We start from the raw sequence: 20089 nt of genomic DNA on the forward strand, positions 1-20089 counted from the left end.
TTTATAAAAGGACTTTGTACATACTCAATGAATTTGTTTAATGAAGGATAAATATGCCCTCAATATCTTAATTTACTATAGGTTTATTGTATTCTGTAGGGGCCTTTGGGAACATTGTAAATTAGATGATAGCAATCTCAACATGGAATTATCACTCTAACAAAACTTGGGCTAAGAAAAACTTTGTAGGGTTCCTACGTTTTAAGGTCTCACACAATTTTTCTCCTTCCGACCCTGGTTAAAGCTATGGTGGTGTTTTCATGGATTTGTTGTTCCTGTTTATGACTAAGACAAGGAAACAAATCGCAGTTCTTCCGGTTTGGCAATGGAGTCAACACACTTCGGGACCCTCCAATTTTCTTTTAAGAGAAAATAGGAGATTTCAAAGAAGTCAATACAAGATTTAAGGGTGATCTAGCTGAGTCATACCTCCGCATGGTTAGAGATTGTAAAGGGGGGGCTGGGTCTACATAAAGTACAGGTGCTCTGGCTCGGAAGGAAGGTCCTTAAGAATAACTGGCCAAATGCCTCACACACACACACAAAACTCAAGACCTACTGCGACTGCAGTTGTGACTACAGAGCTAGGAGCCGAGAGAGGACCGTAAATAGGGAGAAAGGTCCCCATTGTTGGATGACCAACCGAGGAATAGGAGATGTGTGCTCAAGTGTGTGAAGCTGACACCGTGTACCTTAACCAAAGGCCATTCTGGCGCGGACTGGCATTTCGGGCGCGCTGGAGATGGCATCTCCCAGGCTCCTAAGCCTCTTCCGCCTTTTTCAGGTGTGCAGGTTAAGGCAGGGCTGGAGAACGCCTGCACAGTTGGGCCCTGGACAGGACACTCGGGGAGATCAGCATTTCCCGAATTGGAATCAGGAACCAAACGGTCCCTGGGGCCGCCTCTCCCAGGGAGGCTGCACGTCGGGCCTAGCTCGGAAGCGGGTCGGGACCTGCGAAACCGCGAGGTCCCGGGGTTTCGGCTGCAGGAGGCGAGGCGCCCACCTCGTCCCTTCCCCGGCGGAACGCTGCGGAAGACCCACGGGCACTGGAGCGGGGCGGCGGCGGGGGAGGCGGGGCGGGGCCGGGGCTGCAGGTCCCGGCCGAGGCGGAGGAAGCAGCCGCCGCCCCAGCCGAGGGAGTGTGGCCGGGGGCTTCCCGCGGGAAGACGACGAGAGGTAGTCTTTTGAGCGCTTCCACCCGGCTCGAGCACGTCGGCTCGACCCCGCCCGGCCCCGCCCCAGCCACCGCCTCTTCCCCAGCCGACGCAGGGGCCCGGGGGTGGAAGGGGAGGGAGGGACCTGCGCCAGCGCCTTTAAGAGGCGTGGCCACATGCTCCGCCCCTACCCGCCCCTGGCGCGCCAGTAAGGGGAGGGGTGCGGGAGGAGGCGCCAGGGCGAGAGTGGGGGGGGTGGGGGGAGCCAGGCGTGCGCTGGTGCGCAGGCGCAGTGGCCGGAAGACAGACCGTGTGTTTCCAAAATGGCGGCAGCGATGGATGTGGATACCCCGAGCGGCACCAACAGCGGCGCGGGCAAGAAGCGCTTTGAAGTGAAAAAGGTTGGGTCTCGCCAGCGCCTTCCTCAGGGAAGCTAGAGAGGCGCGGATCTGGCTGGCAGGCCCGAGGATGACCGAGGCGCGGAGGAAAGGGCTTCATTTCAGGGCGTTCCTGGGACCGGGTACCAGAAAAGGAAGCCGGGGGGCGGGTCTTAGAGTTGATCGGCGTGACTGCGGCCCACTGCCAGTGGCAGTATTGGTTTCGCCAGGAGTCTGAGGGACCAATCACGGATGTGCTTATTGAGATGCGCGTGGTTGCGACTTGGCTGAGGGAGCCAAGCGCCTGAGCTGTCACTGGAGTGGTGGAGGGGTGGGGAGGAGTGGGTGGGGTGGATGGAAGGGGGAGTCGGAGCGATGCGGTGGGTGGAGGATGGGGGCAGTGCGGCGAAAGCCGGGACCTGAGTTTCTACCGCATTGGAGGCTTCTGAGGAGCCCGGCTGGTGATCTCCTTGCCCCGCCTCTTCCCGAGGCTCGGGGTCCCTCTCTCTGACTCAGAGGGACCCCAAACCGGCCCTCGACTAAGGCCTCCCTTAGCCCTCTCTCTAGTCTTCTCCACCGCCGAGTTAAAAGTGTCGCCAGTGTAACAACTCTTGGTTCTTCTGAGAGGTCTGTTGGTTGGTCACACAGCCGCCCCCGTCCTGTGGTGATAATTCAGAATCCCTCTGTCCAAAAGGGAAAAAAAAAAAAAAGCATGGTGGAATTTGTTAAAAAGAAAACGCGAGCCCAAACCTTGTGTCATTTAGGAAGGGTTGAGTACTAGTGGCGAACGACGGGGTGAAAGTGGGAAAGCAAAAACGTGGAACGTGTCTTTTTGCACGAAATGCCTTACAGTGGGTTTGCCAACAGTTTGGGAGAAAAGTGCCGATTCCCACATAATATAAAATAAATCAGTTCAGATGAAGACTCTCAAATAGGGAAAATGTTATTCCTGGAACATCTGGCTGAACACTGACAACATTCCCCCTCCTAGTGCTTTTTGGTGTTTCATTGTGGGCACTGCATGCTCAGTTACAGCCAGCAGCCATATTGAAGAATAGAAATAGGGTTTTTTTCCTTCAAGTTGAAGGTGTCGGCTGAAAAGTGCTGAAGAAGTTTCACTAGAAACTGAGAATTGGGTTTCAGAAAGCTAACGGTTTTGGAAGTGGCACCAAATTAGCGGGCGAAAAGAGAGTTTGGGGATATTTATAATTGCAGAAGCCAAAAGGTTGAATTACTTAAATATCGCTTTTAGATAAACTCTTCATTGGAATTAACTAAATAGGAGTCTGAGCATGTAAGCGGTGAGAACATCAGTTTATTTGGTGGTAGGAACTAAAAATTTTAGTGAATTTGAGAGTTTGTTGTGAAATAATATTGTGAGATTTAAGTGATGACCTTGTTTTGTGTACTGACACTGGGTAATTAGTTATCCGGCTTATCCCACGATTACCCATTTTATGATCCAATCATCATCTTAGTTCATCCTGTTCCTAGCTTTCACCTCCCTCCTCATGCTTGCAAAGTTGCCTTGAAGAGCAGATATTGATCTTCAAGAAATTTCAAGAAAGCTCAAGAAATTGAGCTCTTCAGGAGAACCCGTACAGAAATTCAAGTTTGTGCTTATTAAACCTAAAACAGGCACTTAAAAATTGTTCCTGATTTCTTACATTGATATTGGTTAAATTATTTTAAGCTGTAGGAAGAAAATAAAGATGATTCATTAATTTCTGTGTTCATATACTCAACCCTTTGGAGAACGCGTGAGCATACGTGTAGCCTGCCGTTGTCCTCTGATGAAATAAGTAAGAGTAAGGTAATATCCCCCAAACTCTTGTGTTTGGTGGTCCTTGTGGCCACAGAGATGATAACTGCAGCTGCAGCATGAAATCCTAGAGCGTGTGTGCCTGTGTTACGAGGAGAGTGCATTGTTCCCCCTTTTTCTCTTTGCAGTGGAATGCAGTAGCCCTCTGGGCCTGGGATATTGTGGTTGATAACTGTGCCATCTGCAGGAACCACATTATGGATCTTTGTAAGTAATCGGAGGAGGATGGGAGATTTCGAGAAGGTTACAGGGATTGTGGCTATCCTGATGTGACCAATTGTCTTCTTCACAAGGAGATATAAAGCATAGTCAGAACATTGGTGTCTTCTGCATCTCGTCCATTGGTATGTTTGAAATAGAGTAGATTTAACGATATCCTGGAGGCAGACTCATCTCTCAGAATAAATCTACTCAATCTAAAGATGGCAAGCACACATTTAGAATGAATTGTGGACACAGAGGCACTGTTGATTATTCCTCTTATATTTTCCATCTCATACCCAGACTCAAAGGCAAAAATAGTGAAAGGAAGAAAATAAACTTTGAGCTAAAATATTCTACCAAAGCTAGTTTTTGCTTGGCAAGATTTATAAAGAAAAAAAGGCCAGAGAAATAAGGAATTCAATGTTAGCCCCAAAGTTAAGAGAACATTGCTGCCAACATCTAAATAGACAACTAATTGCACTAAAGAAATTGTTTTTAACTCTCCCACAGATTCCGTCACATATAGTGGCCGGTACATGGTGGATTTGATTATAGCTGTTGATGGACTGACTTAGTATCCTTATAGTAATAGGAGTGAGAAAGTTGATCATGTCAGGAACAACTGAGGTTTCTTTTTCATCCAGGTACTAAAATGGGTAATGTGAGATCAGGTACAAGCGAAGAAATTTCAACTTTCTGGAGTTCAAATTACAGGCACTTATTTTGAAAATGACTCACCTGCCTCTCCAGCTTCATCTTGTATCACTCTCCTGCTCACTCTGGTAGTTTCTTTGGCTTTCTTTCCATTCTTGAAGTGACTGTGCTCGTTTTTAGAGCCCTTACATACCTGTTCCCTCGCCTGAAATATTCTCCCTCTTCTCCCCACTACCTTTGTCTAACCCATTAGTCTCCAATCTAAATATGAGCGACAGATGCCAAGTACATACGTAACTTAGGGGCTCCTGGGTGGCTCAGTCGGTTAGACGTCCGACTTGGGCTCAGGTCATGATCTCACAGTTTGAGCCTCACGTCAGGCTCTGTGCTGACAGCTCAGAGCCTGGACCCCGCTTCAGATTCTGTGTCTCCCTCTCTCTCTGACTCTCTCCTGCTCACTTTCTGTCTCTCCCTCTCTCAAAAATAAATAAACATTTATTTTTTAAAAAAGTATGTAAGTAACCTAAAATTTTCTGGTACCCACATTAAAATATAAAGAAACAGATGATTTGTATTTTATTTATCCTACTATATCCAGAATTTTTCATTTCAATATGTGAGTAATATTTTAAAGTGAAATATTTTACTTTTTTTTTTTTGGTACTTAGTCTTTGAACTGTATTTTTACATTTAGAGCATATCTCATTTCAGACTAGCCACATTTCAAGTGCTCAATAGCCACATGTGGCTAGCAGTTACCTTATTGGGCAGTGCAGAACTAATCCATAGTTGGTCTTTAGATCTGACCTTAAACTTGCTCAGAGATATTTTCCCTAACCATACTTACATACACACAGGCTACAGCAGTTCTGTTAAATATTCCAAGACCTCCTATAGTTTCCTTTATAGTAGCTATTTAATTTAGTTGGTTCTTTATCATATTTGTTATTTACTGCTATATTCCCAGCATCTACCATAGTATCCAGTACATAATAGGTTCTCATTAAATACTTGCTCAATGAATAGTAAAAATACAAAGTAGGGGAATAGTGTGTGATCATTGCAACTTGGAAAGCACCAATCAAGTAACATGTTTTGGTAGTTTATTGCCCTTGGTTTCTTTTGAGTTTTGACCCTGTTTACGTTCTCACACAACAGCAGATAGCAGCTACCACGATGTTTAATATAGATAGAAGGAACCCATCATGGAAAAACACATGCACAGTTTTAAATGTGTTTGGGTGGGGTCTTTGATTATATGTTTGCCAATTTTGTTGCTATGCATTTTCATAAGGAGTTGTACCCAAAGCAGATTTTATTTTCTTCAGGCTCTTCTATAAATAGTTAATGATTTCAAATAATACTGTTTTGGGTTTTTCCCCCCCCAATATTTAAGTCATTTTCTGTCTCTCTGGATACGAGAGAATGTACTTGTGGGAGGACCACTACAGAGAAAGGCCACTGATATTCTGTCTCAGAGTGGAACATATAGGGGATCAGTGTAGGTCTTCAGTCAGATACCTACTGGCTTTATCATATATTTTAAATGTTAGATGAAGTAGTAGAATATTAAACTTTTTTTTTTTTTTTTTTTTAAATAAGCTCAATATCTAACGTGGGTCTTGAACTCATGACCCTGAGATTAAGGGCCGCACGTACTGAGCCAGCCAGGCGCCCCAGAATATTTAACTCTTGTAACAAACAATTATGAAAGTGTGTTCAAGTCATGTCTTTTTTAAATTGAGAAGTTTATTTTTTTAATTGTTTTTACATTTTTTATTTTCTTTCCAGTTAGTTAATATACAGTGTTTTCTATTAGTTCCAGGTGACAGTATAGTAATTCAGCAGTTCTATACCTCACCCTGTGCTCATCATGACAAGTGCACTCCTCAGTCCTCTTCACCTGTTTAACTCCTTTCCCTCCTCTCCTCCCCTCTAGTAACCATCGTGTTATTCTCTACACTGAAAAGCCTGTTTTCAAGTCATATCTTTTATTCATTCAGTGGGTACTCATATCCTGGGCATTTTGCTAAGATAAAACAGTGACTGAGAACAAGCCTTTACCCTTAAGAAACATACCCTTTTGTTTATTATAAACACTAAAGAATAATCTGGTTGCTACAACTGGGTTTGTCTCCTTTAAAAAATAAATGGACTATGAACCTTGTAAAAAGACTTTTTGTTAAAGCTGAAAATAAGAATCTTGATTTAGCAATGGGCATTTTCTAATAAATTCTGGTCTGGCATTTAATGAATAATTATATATACAGTTGTAAGTAAATAAGAGTTATTATGGCTGTGCCCAGTTGGACTCTTCTAAAAACCATTCTTGGTCCAAAGACTTTCTCTTCTGAGTCAAAATTGATACTGCATGCCCTCTTACAGCTTAGTATTTACTTTACATTGCTCCATTTCTTGCTTGTTCTAAAAATATGCAGTCTGTTAGGTGTTATTTTCTCTATTACCTCAGGTAATCTTGTTCCAGATGAAGAGGACATCCAGAAGGGCTTAGATGCAGCCTTTGCCCATGAGAAGTTAGCCTCTTCCTAAACCACATGTCCATCCCTGTTTTGAAAGTGTAAAATTTGTCCACCAAGATGAAGCCTTTGCTTCCCTAGCAGTCCTTTGGTGGTAATGCTCTTGTATTGAAATTTAAAAGTCCCTCAGCTTTATGTATCACATGCATTAAGCTTCTGCCTTTGCCGGGGTATGACAGGTATGCCTGTTTGTCTGTGCTAGGTTGACAGTGAAAGTTCCTTTCCCTGTTTAAATGAATTACTCAACTCCTCTACTCACCCTGCAGCAATAGCTCCAGAACATTTCCTATTTGAGAACATTTTACGCTCCTATTTAAGAATTTTTCCATGCCATATCCCTTCTTATTTGGCATTCTAGATTGCACTCCTATCCCTCCTATATATTTTTGTTCTTTGTTAGGAATTATCAGGTGGTAAAGAATCCATATATATATATTTACCCCTCATTCTCTCTGTAGAAATGGGTTCTGTTTGCTTATTCAAGTACCAAGAGCCTACTTTGGACTTGGCATAGAAAGACAGAGTCCCTTAAAAATACCTTGACCTGGAAAAATTTAAACATGATAATGTACTTTGAAACAGTTATTATTTATTTAAGTAATGATTATGCCTCTTATTTAGCTAATTTCATAATACTTGGTCCTTATGTAAGTGAGAAGATCCAACTTGAAGGACATCAGATTTTTTTTTCTTTCCTTTTCAATATAGTGGTGTAGTCACGGCGCCAGTAAATCTTGAATATACTGCATAGATCCTAGATTCTCCAGTCCTATCAGAGGGAAAACCCAGTTACTCTCTTTGTAGAGTGAATATGGGTAGCAGAAGGAAGTTCTGTGACTTTAGACCCTTTGCCTTTCATATTTTTGAAGGGAGGAAAAAAACCCATTTGGTATATCTCTTCCCCTAGGACCAAATAATACCCATTCAAATATCAGCATTATTTGCTTACAGTTTTACTATTTTCCACCTATGGAAGTTTGAAGTAATTGTCTCCTATCAAATAGTCTTTCCTGAAGCTTTTTCTCTTCAAATGGGAGACTCCCATTTAGTTACCACCTTCAGAGAAAGCAAATGATACATTAGTAATTCTTATTCCTTGAATATTTATCTCTGGTAGAGCTTTACTCATCGTTTCTTGATCTCAGATTTGTATTCTATTTCAATTCTCTTCCTCCTCTATGAAATTGGTACTTGGGTATATTTGCTGTAATTTGCTCTACGCACCAGACACAATCACCTCTGGGGTAGTAAGCATCACCAAGTCACGTGCCCCGAATCTCTAACCCTCTGGTCTTACACATTTGCTTTGACAGTATTTAAAGACCTTTGAGTTTCGCTCCTTTCACACAGTTTGCAACAGGCCTCTTTGCTCTCTTTTATTTGCTTCTGTCCCAGTTCACACGTGTCTGCCTGACTTCTCTAGGGCCTAGAGCTTGTTGCCCAGCTAGGCCTTCTTCTAAGGGTCTAAGAGGCACCATTTGCCAAGAGTAGTGAGAAGACGCCAGTTCTCCGAACAGTAAGAATTACAAGGTAGCTTTAAGAATTTACTAAATTTACCAAATTAGGAGAAATCCCTTTCATTTGAACAGGTCAGGTTATGTTCAGAACAAAAATGTGCCTTTTCTTTCGTAACTCAGTCTGAACAAGGATAGGAAATCATTGCAAAGCAAACTGTTAAGTCACATCTCTGCCTTTGGTGCTTTGCCTCCCCCTTTTTTTTACACTCATTAAAAAACAATTATGACTAATTAACCACTTGAGATTTTGTTCAGGTTTGTACCACCCTCAACCCCACCCCCGCCCAAATCATGTCCTTGTGTGATTGTGCAGGTAGGGCTGCTGTAGACTGAAAGGTTGTTACTCCTGAGGTCCAGTGATCCTGTTGCTCTTGTTCCCACAGGCATAGAATGTCAAGCAAACCAGGCGTCTGCTACTTCGGAAGAATGCACTGTTGCGTGGGGAGTCTGTAACGTAAGGCAACATCTTTCCCTATCAGCATGGCATGTAAACATATTACTACTTATCCTGCTTTGCCAGTCTTGAAAAATAACTAGGAAAAAAAATTGACTAGCCCACCTTTCTCCCAAAAGGTATACAACTAGTAAAAAAAATATTTTAAATCCTTGTCCTATTCACCTGTTAATAGGTTAAAATTACTACTTATTACAGGGGCACCGTATTGTCTTAATTATAAAGTGGACTCACTTTTGTTAGCAATCCTTTGGGGATTCATCTTTGGGAATTGCCTTCAAAGCCTGTGGCAGTCTTTGGAATTATCTCCTATTGGTGGGAATCTTTACCTTCTGAACAGATTTTTTTTTAAAGGGCTAGATGCCTTGTGGAACTAAGTTTGGGGAATAAACTGAGTATTCAAGGGCCTGTGTGTGGTACATGTACTAAGTTAGGATTTCTTTTTAACATGGCTCATGCCAGAAATGTTTTGTCCAGCATCATTGGACAGAATGTACAGCCTTCCATGGTGTGACAGCAGTGAAGGATAATGGCATCAAATATGTTATTTCTAGCATGTGTTAAAAATTCATCTGAATAGCCATATAGTCCTAGTCACATGAGCTAAAATTGTCCTGTCCAAGTCTCCTGTGCCAAGGAGACAGAGGACCCTCAGCTCCCAGCATGGCACAGGCCTAAGAGGCTCTGGAGTCAGACTACCATTTCCTGTCTCGGACTTACTTGCTCAGTGACCTCAAGCAAGGTATTTGACATCCCTAAGGCTGGTCTCCCTCATGCAGACTGCACAGAGTCATGATCAGGATGAAATGGTTTTCTTTTGCCACATAGTATTTGTTGAATACACACATATAAATACAAACTTGGGGTGCTGGTGGTTACTGAGCAGATGGCAGCTGTCAGTACTTTTCCCCATCCCCCTGAGGACCCCCTCGACCCCAGCCCCGTGCCTTGAGGTGCACCTTCTGAATTCTGCCAGGGCCCTTTGAGGAGTTTCTCAGTAGCCTGTATTGGCCAGGGACGCCTTCATTGCTTGTGGGGATAAAGAAATAAAATATATCTGGTTCTTTGCTCTCCCTGACATTCAGGCATGTACTAAAAGCCATGTGATTTTTTTGGTGGAAGGAAAAGGGAATGGATTGGCCTTAAATTTGGCTACAGAGAGACTAGCTCAGGGAGCCCGTAACAAGGAAGAGCCAGCATGGTGTGGCAGAAACCTTCTAGTCCTGGGTCTTCTCACAGGCTCCATTAATTGGGCAAGTCCTGTGATTTGTCTGGATTTTGGTTCCCTGTCTGCAAAATGAAGGTAATAATACCTGTCCTGATTCCTTGCCACGGTTGCTGTGAGGCTCTGTCAAGTGATACAAGTTAGCATCTTCCGTAAACTGTAAAGCACTGGTCAGCGGACTTTGACACTGCTAAATATACCCACGGGCACACCTTAGGTCATGACCAGGGAGAAAGTTGGGACCAAGTGGTCCAGCGATGCTGTCCCCTGCCCTGCAGCCCCTTTCCCTCCATCCTGTGAGGCAGCTGTGGTGTACAAGGACCCGGTGCTGTGCAAGGTGCCTAATGAGGGAGGGGGAGGGGGAGAGAGGGGTCTTGAATACCTTTAGGTGTCCCTGCCACCTGGTATTCGAGAAAAATGCCTCAGCCTTTTGCTTTTTAGAAATTTTGTTTTTTCTCTTTTTCACAATGAGTTTTGTGAGAGTCCGGGAGTTGTGTGAAAGGGATCATGTGAAAGCTCTCTCTCTGGGAGAATATTTGTCCTGTTGAGTATCCATAGCATACTAGCTGCGAGTTCCACTCTTAGTTACTCTATTCTGTTCTTGTCTTTATCAGAAGACAACGCACTTGCTAATAATCCACTGAGTGACTCTTCTTGAAGTTCCAAGCATGTTTTGGTAGCCTTGCTGACCAGACTTCAAGGCTGCTGTTAAATCAAGTTTGCGAAAGCTTTCATTATTTTGTTGGGGTTCCCGTATTATTCCCCTGTCCCCCACCTGAGCCAGCCCCTCACAGATGAGAGGGAACAGCACCTGCCGCTGCTCTTACTACTCTGTTCTCGGGAACAGAGGGAGGAGAGCAAAGGTCCACTGCGGGCGGTGGTGTGGTTAGCATCGCATGTCATTAACTCACGCCGGAAAAACTGCGTGCAGCTTTTCTTTCGCCTGAGCCTGAAAGCCGCCTCCTACCTCCTTGTGAGTTACCAGCTTTCTTAGTATTCTTGCCATTTTACTTCTTGCCTTGATCACGAAATAAGCCGTTTGATGCTCCTTCAACTGATTTATGCAGTTTGTCTGTTACCATGCTTCCTTTTACCCTAATTTTCTATCTCATTCCTTTTTAAGAGAACATGCCTCACCCCTTAAAGGCTTCCTGAGTACTGAGCTGTTGTAATATCAGTACGTCTTTGAACAAATCTGGAAATAAGGTCCTTTGAACAGAGTTGAGCTGGCTCTGGGAAGATTGAGGAAGTGCCTGTCTCAGCTCTGGGTGGGTGGCAGTGGCAGCGTGCTACCCCAGGCTGAGGACCAGTCGCTGCCCCTGTGGTTCCCATTCTCCAAGATGGGGGAGGGGCAGTTGGGGACCAGGAATGGGGAAGTTTGAAACCTGCCTGTGTTCAAGGGCTCCTGGCATGTGTCCGAGGAAAGTACAGGGAAGTAGAAGCCTCCCCTTATAGGCCAAATAAGACCAGGAAGCCACATTCCACCTTCCCTTGAGGGAACGGGAGAGAGCATACCGCTAGACCATATACTGTGCCAAGTAATTTCTCCTTTTAGCGGTTCCGGCATGCGTAACAGCTGTTTCAGTGGACGTGTCCTGTACCTGACCACAGTGTAGGCTGTTGTTGACCTTTTGCCTCCCCTTGTTGCCTCCCGTTGCTCTCCAGCCCCGTGGGTCCCCACTGCACTGCCCCTGAGACGGATTATCAGTAGATGGCCAAGCCCACACAGAATGATTTTTAATAAAATGTGTCTTTTCTTCCAGCATGCCTTTCACTTCCACTGCATCTCTCGCTGGCTCAAAACACGGCAGGTGTGTCCGTTGGACAACAGAGAGTGGGAATTCCAAAAGTAGGTGTCTCCACCTGTTTTGACATTGTAAGACTGGGCTTTGGGGTCCGTGCCTTCTTTGACTCACCCCAGGCTGGAGGACATAGTCTCAGAAGATGGACACATGGAATACACTTTGTTTTACAGACTAACTTTTGGTTAAACAAGGATTCACCTGTGAGGAAAATGCTCAGAGGTGTGGCATGCTAGAGTGTCCCAACTCCCAGGGTCTGTGAAGGTAGAAGATAGGAAAATCTGCAAACTATTAAATATTTCCAGAATCACATCCATAATAAGGATCCAGGGGCTAACCAATGTCAGGTATCTTTGCTTTGGGCTAGAGTTACATCCACCTATCCTGTTTCATTGGTTTATCTCATGCTTATCTTGACTAAATTATTACGTAAATGAAACATGACATGGTAAATTTTTAAAAATTCAAATAGTTAAGAGGGCATACCAGAAGAAATTAGTTTCCCATCTTAGACTCCTAATCGCACTCTCAGAGGTGACCATCAGCCTCTTAGTGCTTCTGACTATCCATACACATGCTTGCATGTACGGGGGTAGATATACATGCATAATTTTAATGTAAATATGAGCATCCTACACAGTAATTCTCCTTGCTTTTTCACTTCATACCGTTTAGAGTTTTTCCATATCCACATGTATTCTTTCTGATGGTTGCAGAGTATTGTTTTATGTTGATGTACTGTAATTAATATTTAATCAGTCCCTGTTGATAGACATTTGGGTTTCAAATTTTTTACTGTTGGTATGTAAGGATGGACATTTTTATACATGAATCTTTGTGAATATGTGCATGTATATTTGTAGCAGTAGTTCCTAAAAGAGGACTTTCTGGGGAAAGAACATGTACATTTATTTTCTATTTTTTTATGTAAAAAGCATTTTTTAATGTTTATTTAGTTTTGAGAGAGAGAGACAGCAAACTGGGATGGGGGTGCAGAGAAAGGGGGACAGAGGATCCGAAGCGGGCTCTGCGCTAATAGCACAGAGTCAGAGTCCAGTGCGGGGCTCGAACTCCCACGCCATGAGATCATGACCTGAGTCAAAGTTGATGTTTAACCAAGTAAGCCACCCAAGTGGCCCCTATTTATTATTTTTGACATTGTCAGATTTTCCTTTCCAAGAATGTATACTAATTGACACTCCCTGTGAACAATGCAGCAGAATGTCCCTTTCTCCATTTCCTGCCAACGCTCTATTATTGCACTTTTCCATCTTCACTGGTCTGATAGTTGAAAACTAGTATTCAGTGGCCTTTTCTGAATTTTGAGTGAGATTGGGTGGTATGTTTTTATGCCTCTTTTTCTGTGAAATGCCCTTTTTGGTTGCTCTTGAGTTAGTGATCATTTTCTTTATCAAATTTTTTATGAGAAAGGGGATTTTTATTTAAACAGGAGTTTTGATTAATAGGGTATGTTGAGATTTATAAAACAAAAAATGAGGTTCTTTAGTTTGTTAAATGTTTAGAAATCCTTTATTGGCACAGATATTTTGCTTTTAGACTTAGTTATTTATTTTGGTAAAGAATTTTGGAACTCTTATCCAACGCATATGTTCATTTTCTAAGAAACCTGCCAAATACTCAGTGTTTAATGACTCCTACCATTATGCTTCATTCAGCAACATGTATGCTACATAATGTGTAAGATATAAAAACATATGAGACAGTCCTTCCCTGTCCTCAGGGAGCTTGCCTTCCGAGTAAAACTGTGCAGTCATATTTATCAAGGAACTTTTCTACATTCTGAAGAGGCCTTCGTAACTGGTCCTGCCCTGGAGCAGGCTCCGAGTTCCATTTTGGACCACACCTGTCCCATGTCACCCATGAAATATTCCCAGGACTGAGCCTAGAAAGAGGAGCTGTGTGTGACAAATTCCTCATGTTGGTCTCTGACAACACCACTTTATCTAGCGGTTAACAGTACACTGGGAAAACAAACTCCTAAAGAACAAGCTATGGCATTCTTTAGTCTGATGGACGGCTTCTAGGTTGCTCTCTAGTCCACTAACAAACACTGAAACTCTACCTTGTGTGGAATTTGGCACAACTTTTTTCTAGAGAATATTCAAGTGGATTTCTTATCAGAAATGCACGAAGGGTCCAGTAGTCCTTTGGGCTGATCAAAGCCATGACCAGAGTTCCAGTGCCCTGGGTTCACCCATGTATCGAAGTATTTTATATTTTTATTAAAAAAACTTTTTTTTAATGTTTATATTTGAGAGAGAGACACAGAGTGTGAGCAGGGGAGGGGCAGAGAGAGGAGACACAGAATCCAAAGCAGGCTCCAGGCTCCAAGCTGTCAGCACAGAGCCGACGTGGGGCTTGGACCCACAAACTGTGAGATCATGACCTGAACTGAAGTCGGCCACCTAGCCGACTGAGCCACCCAGATGCCCCTCGAAGTATTTTAATCAGAGACTAACTATCCAAAAAGAACCAGGACAGGGGCACCTGGGTGGCTCAGCCAATTAAGTGTCCGACTTCAGCTCTGGTCATGATCTCACAGTTTGTGGGTTCAAGCCCCACGTCGGGCTCTGTGCTGACAGCTCAGAGCCTGGAGCTGCTTTGGATTCTGTGTCTCCTTCTCTCTCTGTCCCTCCCCTGCTCACACTCTGTGTCTCTCTCTCAAAAATAAATAAAAACATTAATAATAAAAAGACCAGGACAAAAGATTGAGTAAGACAATAAAGAAGAATTTTTGTTCAAGAAATCTGTTTATATGTAGAAGAAATTTCCCAGCCATGTTTATTTTTATAATGTTGTTAGAGCCAAATTTTGGCTCTTGGGGAAATGAGAAACCACCTGAAATCCATACCCCTCTATAGTCCTCTTTCTGAATGTAATTAGGATGGAAATTGGGCCTGGTGATAGATTTTGAAATTGAAGGCTGTTCAATGACTATTCTCTGTATTTGCCTGAGTTAGCAGAGTTGAAGTGAAAATAGGCTGCAAGTGGGAAGGGAAGCCAAGTGCTGGTGAGGGAGGCGGGGGGGCGTCTGAGCCACTGACCGGAGCCAACAGGACAGTTCCCTTTCACAGCCGCCGGCTCTGACTTTTCCCTCTTGCCTCCCTAGTACTGCCCAGCATCTCTCTGGTGCCTGGGAGAGTCAGGTGGGTGTAGCTGAGTCCCGTGGAGGGACTGTCACTAAGAAGAGGGTAGTAGGCAGGGGCGCCTGGGGGCCTCAGTTGGGTAAGCATCCATCTTTGGCTCAGGTCATGATCTCCTGGTTCGTGGGTTCAAGCCCTGCATCGGGCTCTGTGCTGACAGCTCAGAGCCTGGAGCCTGCTTTGAATTCTGTCTCCCTGTCTGTCTGCCCCTCCTCCACATGTGCTCTGTCTCTCTCATTCTCAAAAATAAATAATAAACATTAAAAAAAGGTTTTTTAAAGAAGGGAGTAGTAGGTAAAATGTCACAAAGGATGAAATGAAAGGGGCAGAGATGGTTTTCATCACATTTGCTCCTATGTTTTTAGCAGGTTTTATAGCCTCAAAACAGGAAATTACTAAGGAATTAATAAAATAATATACTTTTGTCTTTCAGGTATGGGCACTAGAAAGAATTCTTCCATCGAGCTCAGCTGTTCTGTTCTCCATTTAATGACTTGCCCCCCTGTTACTTAAGTATAAATTAGATAGAACTGTGTCTTTTCTGCTTTGTCTTCAGTTTGCTATTCCTGCAGCCGTATTGTATTTGGTGTCAAATAAAATCCAGTTGGATTCTAGATCAGATGCTGTCTCTTGTGTATGTGAAAAAAGTGAACCATAAAGATTGGAAAGCCAGCTTTTGAAAGTGAGATGTTTGTTCATTAGAGCAGAGTCGTCCTGTGAGTCTGTCGCTTGGTCACCAGGCATCCCGGTCCACAGCCTGCTCACTGATGGCAGCCTTGGACACGTCATCTCTCTCTTCCACCCTTTCCCTGTAGAATGGCTCCTAAGGACTAAATGGCGTCGTAGGCGCACAAAGAAGCTGTGTAAACTGTAAAACCACGATACAAATGTTAACTTTGACCGTGTATGACATGCTGCTTTCTCTTCTTAGTTTAGAAAAATAAATCTGAAAAAATCTAATATGTAATTTTGGCTGGCGAAAGAATAATTTATAGGCTCAAGTTGAAACTTGGTGTCACTTAGAATGGAACTGAAAAAGAGAATTCAAGTTGCCTCTATCACCACCATCTTTTGTAATTTGTTCACACTGTCTTAGCCATGGGGGTCCCTAACAGGCTGTCAGTAGAGCATGCAACTCCATCTTGGGGTCATGAGTTCAAGCCTCATGTTGGGCAGAGATTACTTAAAAAAAAAAAAAAAAAAAAAAAAAAAAAAAAAAAAAAAAAAAAAGGCTGGCCATGGAAGGAATTGCCAGTTCTAAAACGAATTCAGTGATGATAATGTAGTCTTTAGCTGAGAAAGTCAAGTTTACTGTAGTGGTTCTCAAACTAGAGTCTGAGGACTCCTGGGGTCCCCTGGACTCCTTGAGGAGATTCTTGAAGTTTCTTTTCCACTACACGTCTGTAAGAGGCCAGCTTTTCCTTACCTACTTCAACCAAAGCAACGCACTGAATGAAGAAGCAGGCATGAGAATCCAGCCGTCTTCTATTAGATGTAAAGAGATATGCAAAAATGTGAAACTGTGCCACTCTTTAATTTTTTTGTTTTAAAAAATAGTGGCTTTTAATAAAAATATTTATGTTAATATGATGGTTTTTGTTCTTTTAATCCTTTTAATTTCTCAGTTTACATTCCATTACAGTAAATGTAGATGTTTACTCAATAAAACAAAAATTCTTTGAGGTCTTCAATTTTTAAGATCATTGAGGGATCCCTAGAGTAAACAGTCTAAGAACATCTAGGGGCGCCTGGGTGGCTCAGTTGGTTGAGCATCCAATTTTGGCTAAGGTCAATATCTCGTGGTATGTGGGTTTGAGCCCCACATTGAGCTCTGTGCTGACAGCTCAGAACCCAACGCCTGCTTCAGATTCTGTGTCTCCCTCTCTCTTTGCCCCTCCCCAGCTCACTCTCAAAGATGAATAAACATTTTTTGAAAACTTTTTTTAAGTTTATTTTTGAGAGAGACAGAGTGTGAGCAGGGGAGGGACAGAGAGAGAGGGAGACACAGAATCCAAAACAGGCTCCAGACTCTGAGCTGTCAGTACAGAGCCCGACGCGGGGCTTGAACCCATAAACTGCGAGATCATGACCTGAGCCAAAGTCGGCCACTTAACCAACTGAGCCACCGAGGCGCCCCCCAAAAAAAAATTTTTTTAAGAACATCTAGCTTAGTTATTAAGAACTTTGAAGTCTTAATGAACCTGGATCAAATCCACCTTCCTCAGCTCACAGCGCCAGGCACAAAGCAAGCACTCACAAGGATGTAGGTGCTACTGTTGCTGTTAACTTAGGGCTACCTCCCTTGGCAGAAACTCTCTCTTCTTCTTTTTCTTTTTATTATTAAATTTATTTCTAGGAGAGAGAGAGAGACAGCGTGAGCAGGGGAGGGTCAGAGAGAGAGGGAGTCACAGACTGAAACAGCCTCCAGGCTCCGAGCTGGCAGCACAGAGCCCGATGCGGGGCTCGAACCCATGAACCGCGATATCATGACCTAAGCGAAAGTCGGACGCTCAACCGACTAAGCCACCCAGGCGCCCCAGAAACTCCCTCTTCTAAACCCCTTTCAGGTGGTCATTCAAACTGTGTGAATACTTCAGTTGCGAACACATTGCTTTTCACACGGATGACATTACATATCTGGGGAGATCTGCTTGAGGATCAGTAGTCTGGGCTTCAGAGTACAGAAATCCAGCTTCTGCTTAGGTGAGGGACGAGGCCATGTAATACAACAGAAGAAAGGGCTAAGGATGCGGTTGGACCTGAGAATGAACGGAACCGGGGAGTCAACTGCTGGGATTCTCTGCCTCTCTTTCCGGGGACTGCCCTCCTATGGCAGGAAAACAATGCTAACACTTTGGCCACATCTTCTCCCATGGCCGCTACATGAGAGAGACTCGAGAGGGATTCACTCCAGGCTCAGATTCCCCAAATCCCAGCTAGGTCAGGGGCTCATACCTGCATTAGTGGGCGGGTCCATGTGGACAACATTGGCTGCCTTGAGAACCCCGTTGGAATGGAAGGTAACCGTTCCCAGAAGAATGAGGGTGATATGGGGCAGACAACACAACTTGTGTCTACTTCAAGGCTTCCTGGGGAGTTTTTTCTCCGACGTTGAACCAAAACATCTTGTAACATACATCTCCAGTTATTCTTGTGTTGCCTCATGAAACCAGTGGACATGAATCTTCCTGAGACAGTAGTGAAATTATTGCTGTGCGCCTGCTGTGTGCCAGCCTGGAAGACACAGCCGAGTTAGACTAAATCCCCTCAAAGAGCCCACAGTCTAGCAGGAGGATCCTGGGGAAACGAGTGAATATGGAAGTTAATTCTGCAGAGCTCGACAGGGCTCAGATGTGGGCTTGGTCTTCCTTCTCTCAGCTCCCACGCCTTGTAGGGGCTCCTGGACCTCAGTCTGCGCTGAAGATTCCATTCTTGAGGTTCTGCTCTGTCTGGGAGACAGCATCCTCACCCGTGGTCATAATAGCGGGCTGGACCCTCCCACAGGCTCCTGAGACCTGATTGTGTGCATCTATTCCCAAATCCACTTTTGGTAGCCTCACGTTGGTAGTTTGAAATTGGCCATAGTGGGTGTATTTACACCGCTGGAATTGGGAAATGCTACAAATCGGAGCTTCCTTTCCCTGGAGAACCCGTTGTTACCAGCACACCACTGCATAGTTAACCATCTTTAGGATAATGGTATCTAAATGTGTCCATTGTCTGTCCCTGGCTGTGTGTCTCACAAGCACTTTAAACTCAGCATGTCAAGGACTCTCCTACCATTTTCTCAAAACATAACCCTCCTGGCTGACCTCTCCTGGTTAATGGCATTGCCACTCATCCAATTCCTGAAGCCACAGACATCCAAAATGCATTTTAGATGCTCTCCTCTCCTTTGCCCTGTGTCTAATTAATCATTAAACACTATTCATTCCACTGTTGTGCTCTCATTAAAGCTTGTACCCTCTTCTCCATTCCCACTGCCACAGACAGAGCCCAGGCCCTCTTCATTCTTCCCTAAAATGACCTCAGGGGCACCGGGGTGGCTCAGTAGGTTGAGCGTCTGACTCTTGATTTTGGCTCAGGTCATGATCCTGGGGACGTGGGATCAAGCCCTGTGTTGATCTCCATGCTGAGCTTGGAGCCTGCTTAAGACCTCTCTCTCTCTCTCTCTCTCTCTCTCTCTCTCTCTCTTTCTCTCTCTCTCTCCCTCAAATAAAATTAAAAATAAAAATTAAAAAATTTAAAAAATGATTGCTGTTCCCCCCAACTGGTCACACTGTCATTAGTCTCTTGAAGTTTGTCTTTAGTTTGGTCTGATGCCCCTTCCACTGGTTGATAAATTCTCCGCCTTGAAGAAAGCAGAGTTCATTTCCCATCACAGACTTTGAACATGCTGATTCCTGGGTCCTCCAATTTCCTTGTAGCTGGAACCAGAGAGGTTACCTAATCTCCACCAGAGACACCCACCCTCCCATCCATTATGGCCGTGGGCAGCAGCACCGGCAGCACCCAGGGCCCAGTGCAGGTGGCAGAATGGGGTATGGCATCCAGTGTTGAACAGCCTCAAGAGCCAGCACCTTCCCAGACTGGTTCTGTGGCATAACGTTGGCTGGGATCCCAGCTGCTGCCTGTTTACTGAGCCCAACTCCCCATCATCCCTGGTGCTGCTGTGAACTCTCCAACATCCTTTCAGTGTCCGCTCTGCTAGAAAAATCAGTCAGCAATTTGATTCTCAACTCTCAATATTATCCCTTCTCGTCCCCACACCTTTTCCTTATCCACTCTTTTTCTAAAAAATAATTTTATTTATTTATTTTGAGAGAGACAGAGACAGTGCAAGTAGGGGAGGGCAGAGAGAGGGAGAGATTCCCAAGCAGGCTCTGTGCCGCCATCACAGTGCCCAACGCGGGGTTCGAACCCATGAAGATGTGAGATCATGACCTGAGCCGAAGTCTAGAGTTGGATGCTTAACCAACTGAGCCACCCAGATGCCCCTCCTTATTCACTCTTAAAAACATTCCTTAAAAAGCTCATCATTTCATTGTAATGTCGTCTGACATTTTCTACTCCTTTCCTCAGACAACAGATTAGTCTTCTGAGAGTCCTTTTGTCTATCTTTTTCATTCCTTGTTTTTGTTCCATGTTTTGATCAGCCTCTTTTCAAATCAGAACTCAC

At 44.1% G+C, this 20089-nt stretch overlaps 1 protein-coding gene across 1 annotated transcript; it reads left to right on the plus strand.

Annotated features, from left to right (window-relative positions):
* Positions 1–1436: 1436 nt before the first annotated feature.
* On the plus strand, positions 1437–15529 carry RBX1 (ring-box 1). The gene is made up of 5 exons (XM_039236126.1): positions 1437–1555; positions 3482–3560; positions 8649–8719; positions 11708–11793; positions 15344–15529. The coding sequence occupies exons 1-5, from the start codon at positions 1478–1480 to the stop codon at positions 15354–15356; spliced, it is 327 nt and encodes a 108-aa protein (XP_039092057.1). The 5' UTR covers positions 1437–1477; the 3' UTR covers positions 15357–15529.
* The last annotated feature ends 4560 nt before the right edge of the window (positions 15530–20089 follow it).

Source organism: Hyaena hyaena, unplaced genomic scaffold (genome assembly GCF_003009895.1).
Source record: "Hyaena hyaena isolate Hyena2069 unplaced genomic scaffold, ASM300989v1 scaffold_4, whole genome shotgun sequence".
In the NCBI taxonomy this organism is placed as follows: Eukaryota; Metazoa; Chordata; class Mammalia; order Carnivora; family Hyaenidae; genus Hyaena; species Hyaena hyaena.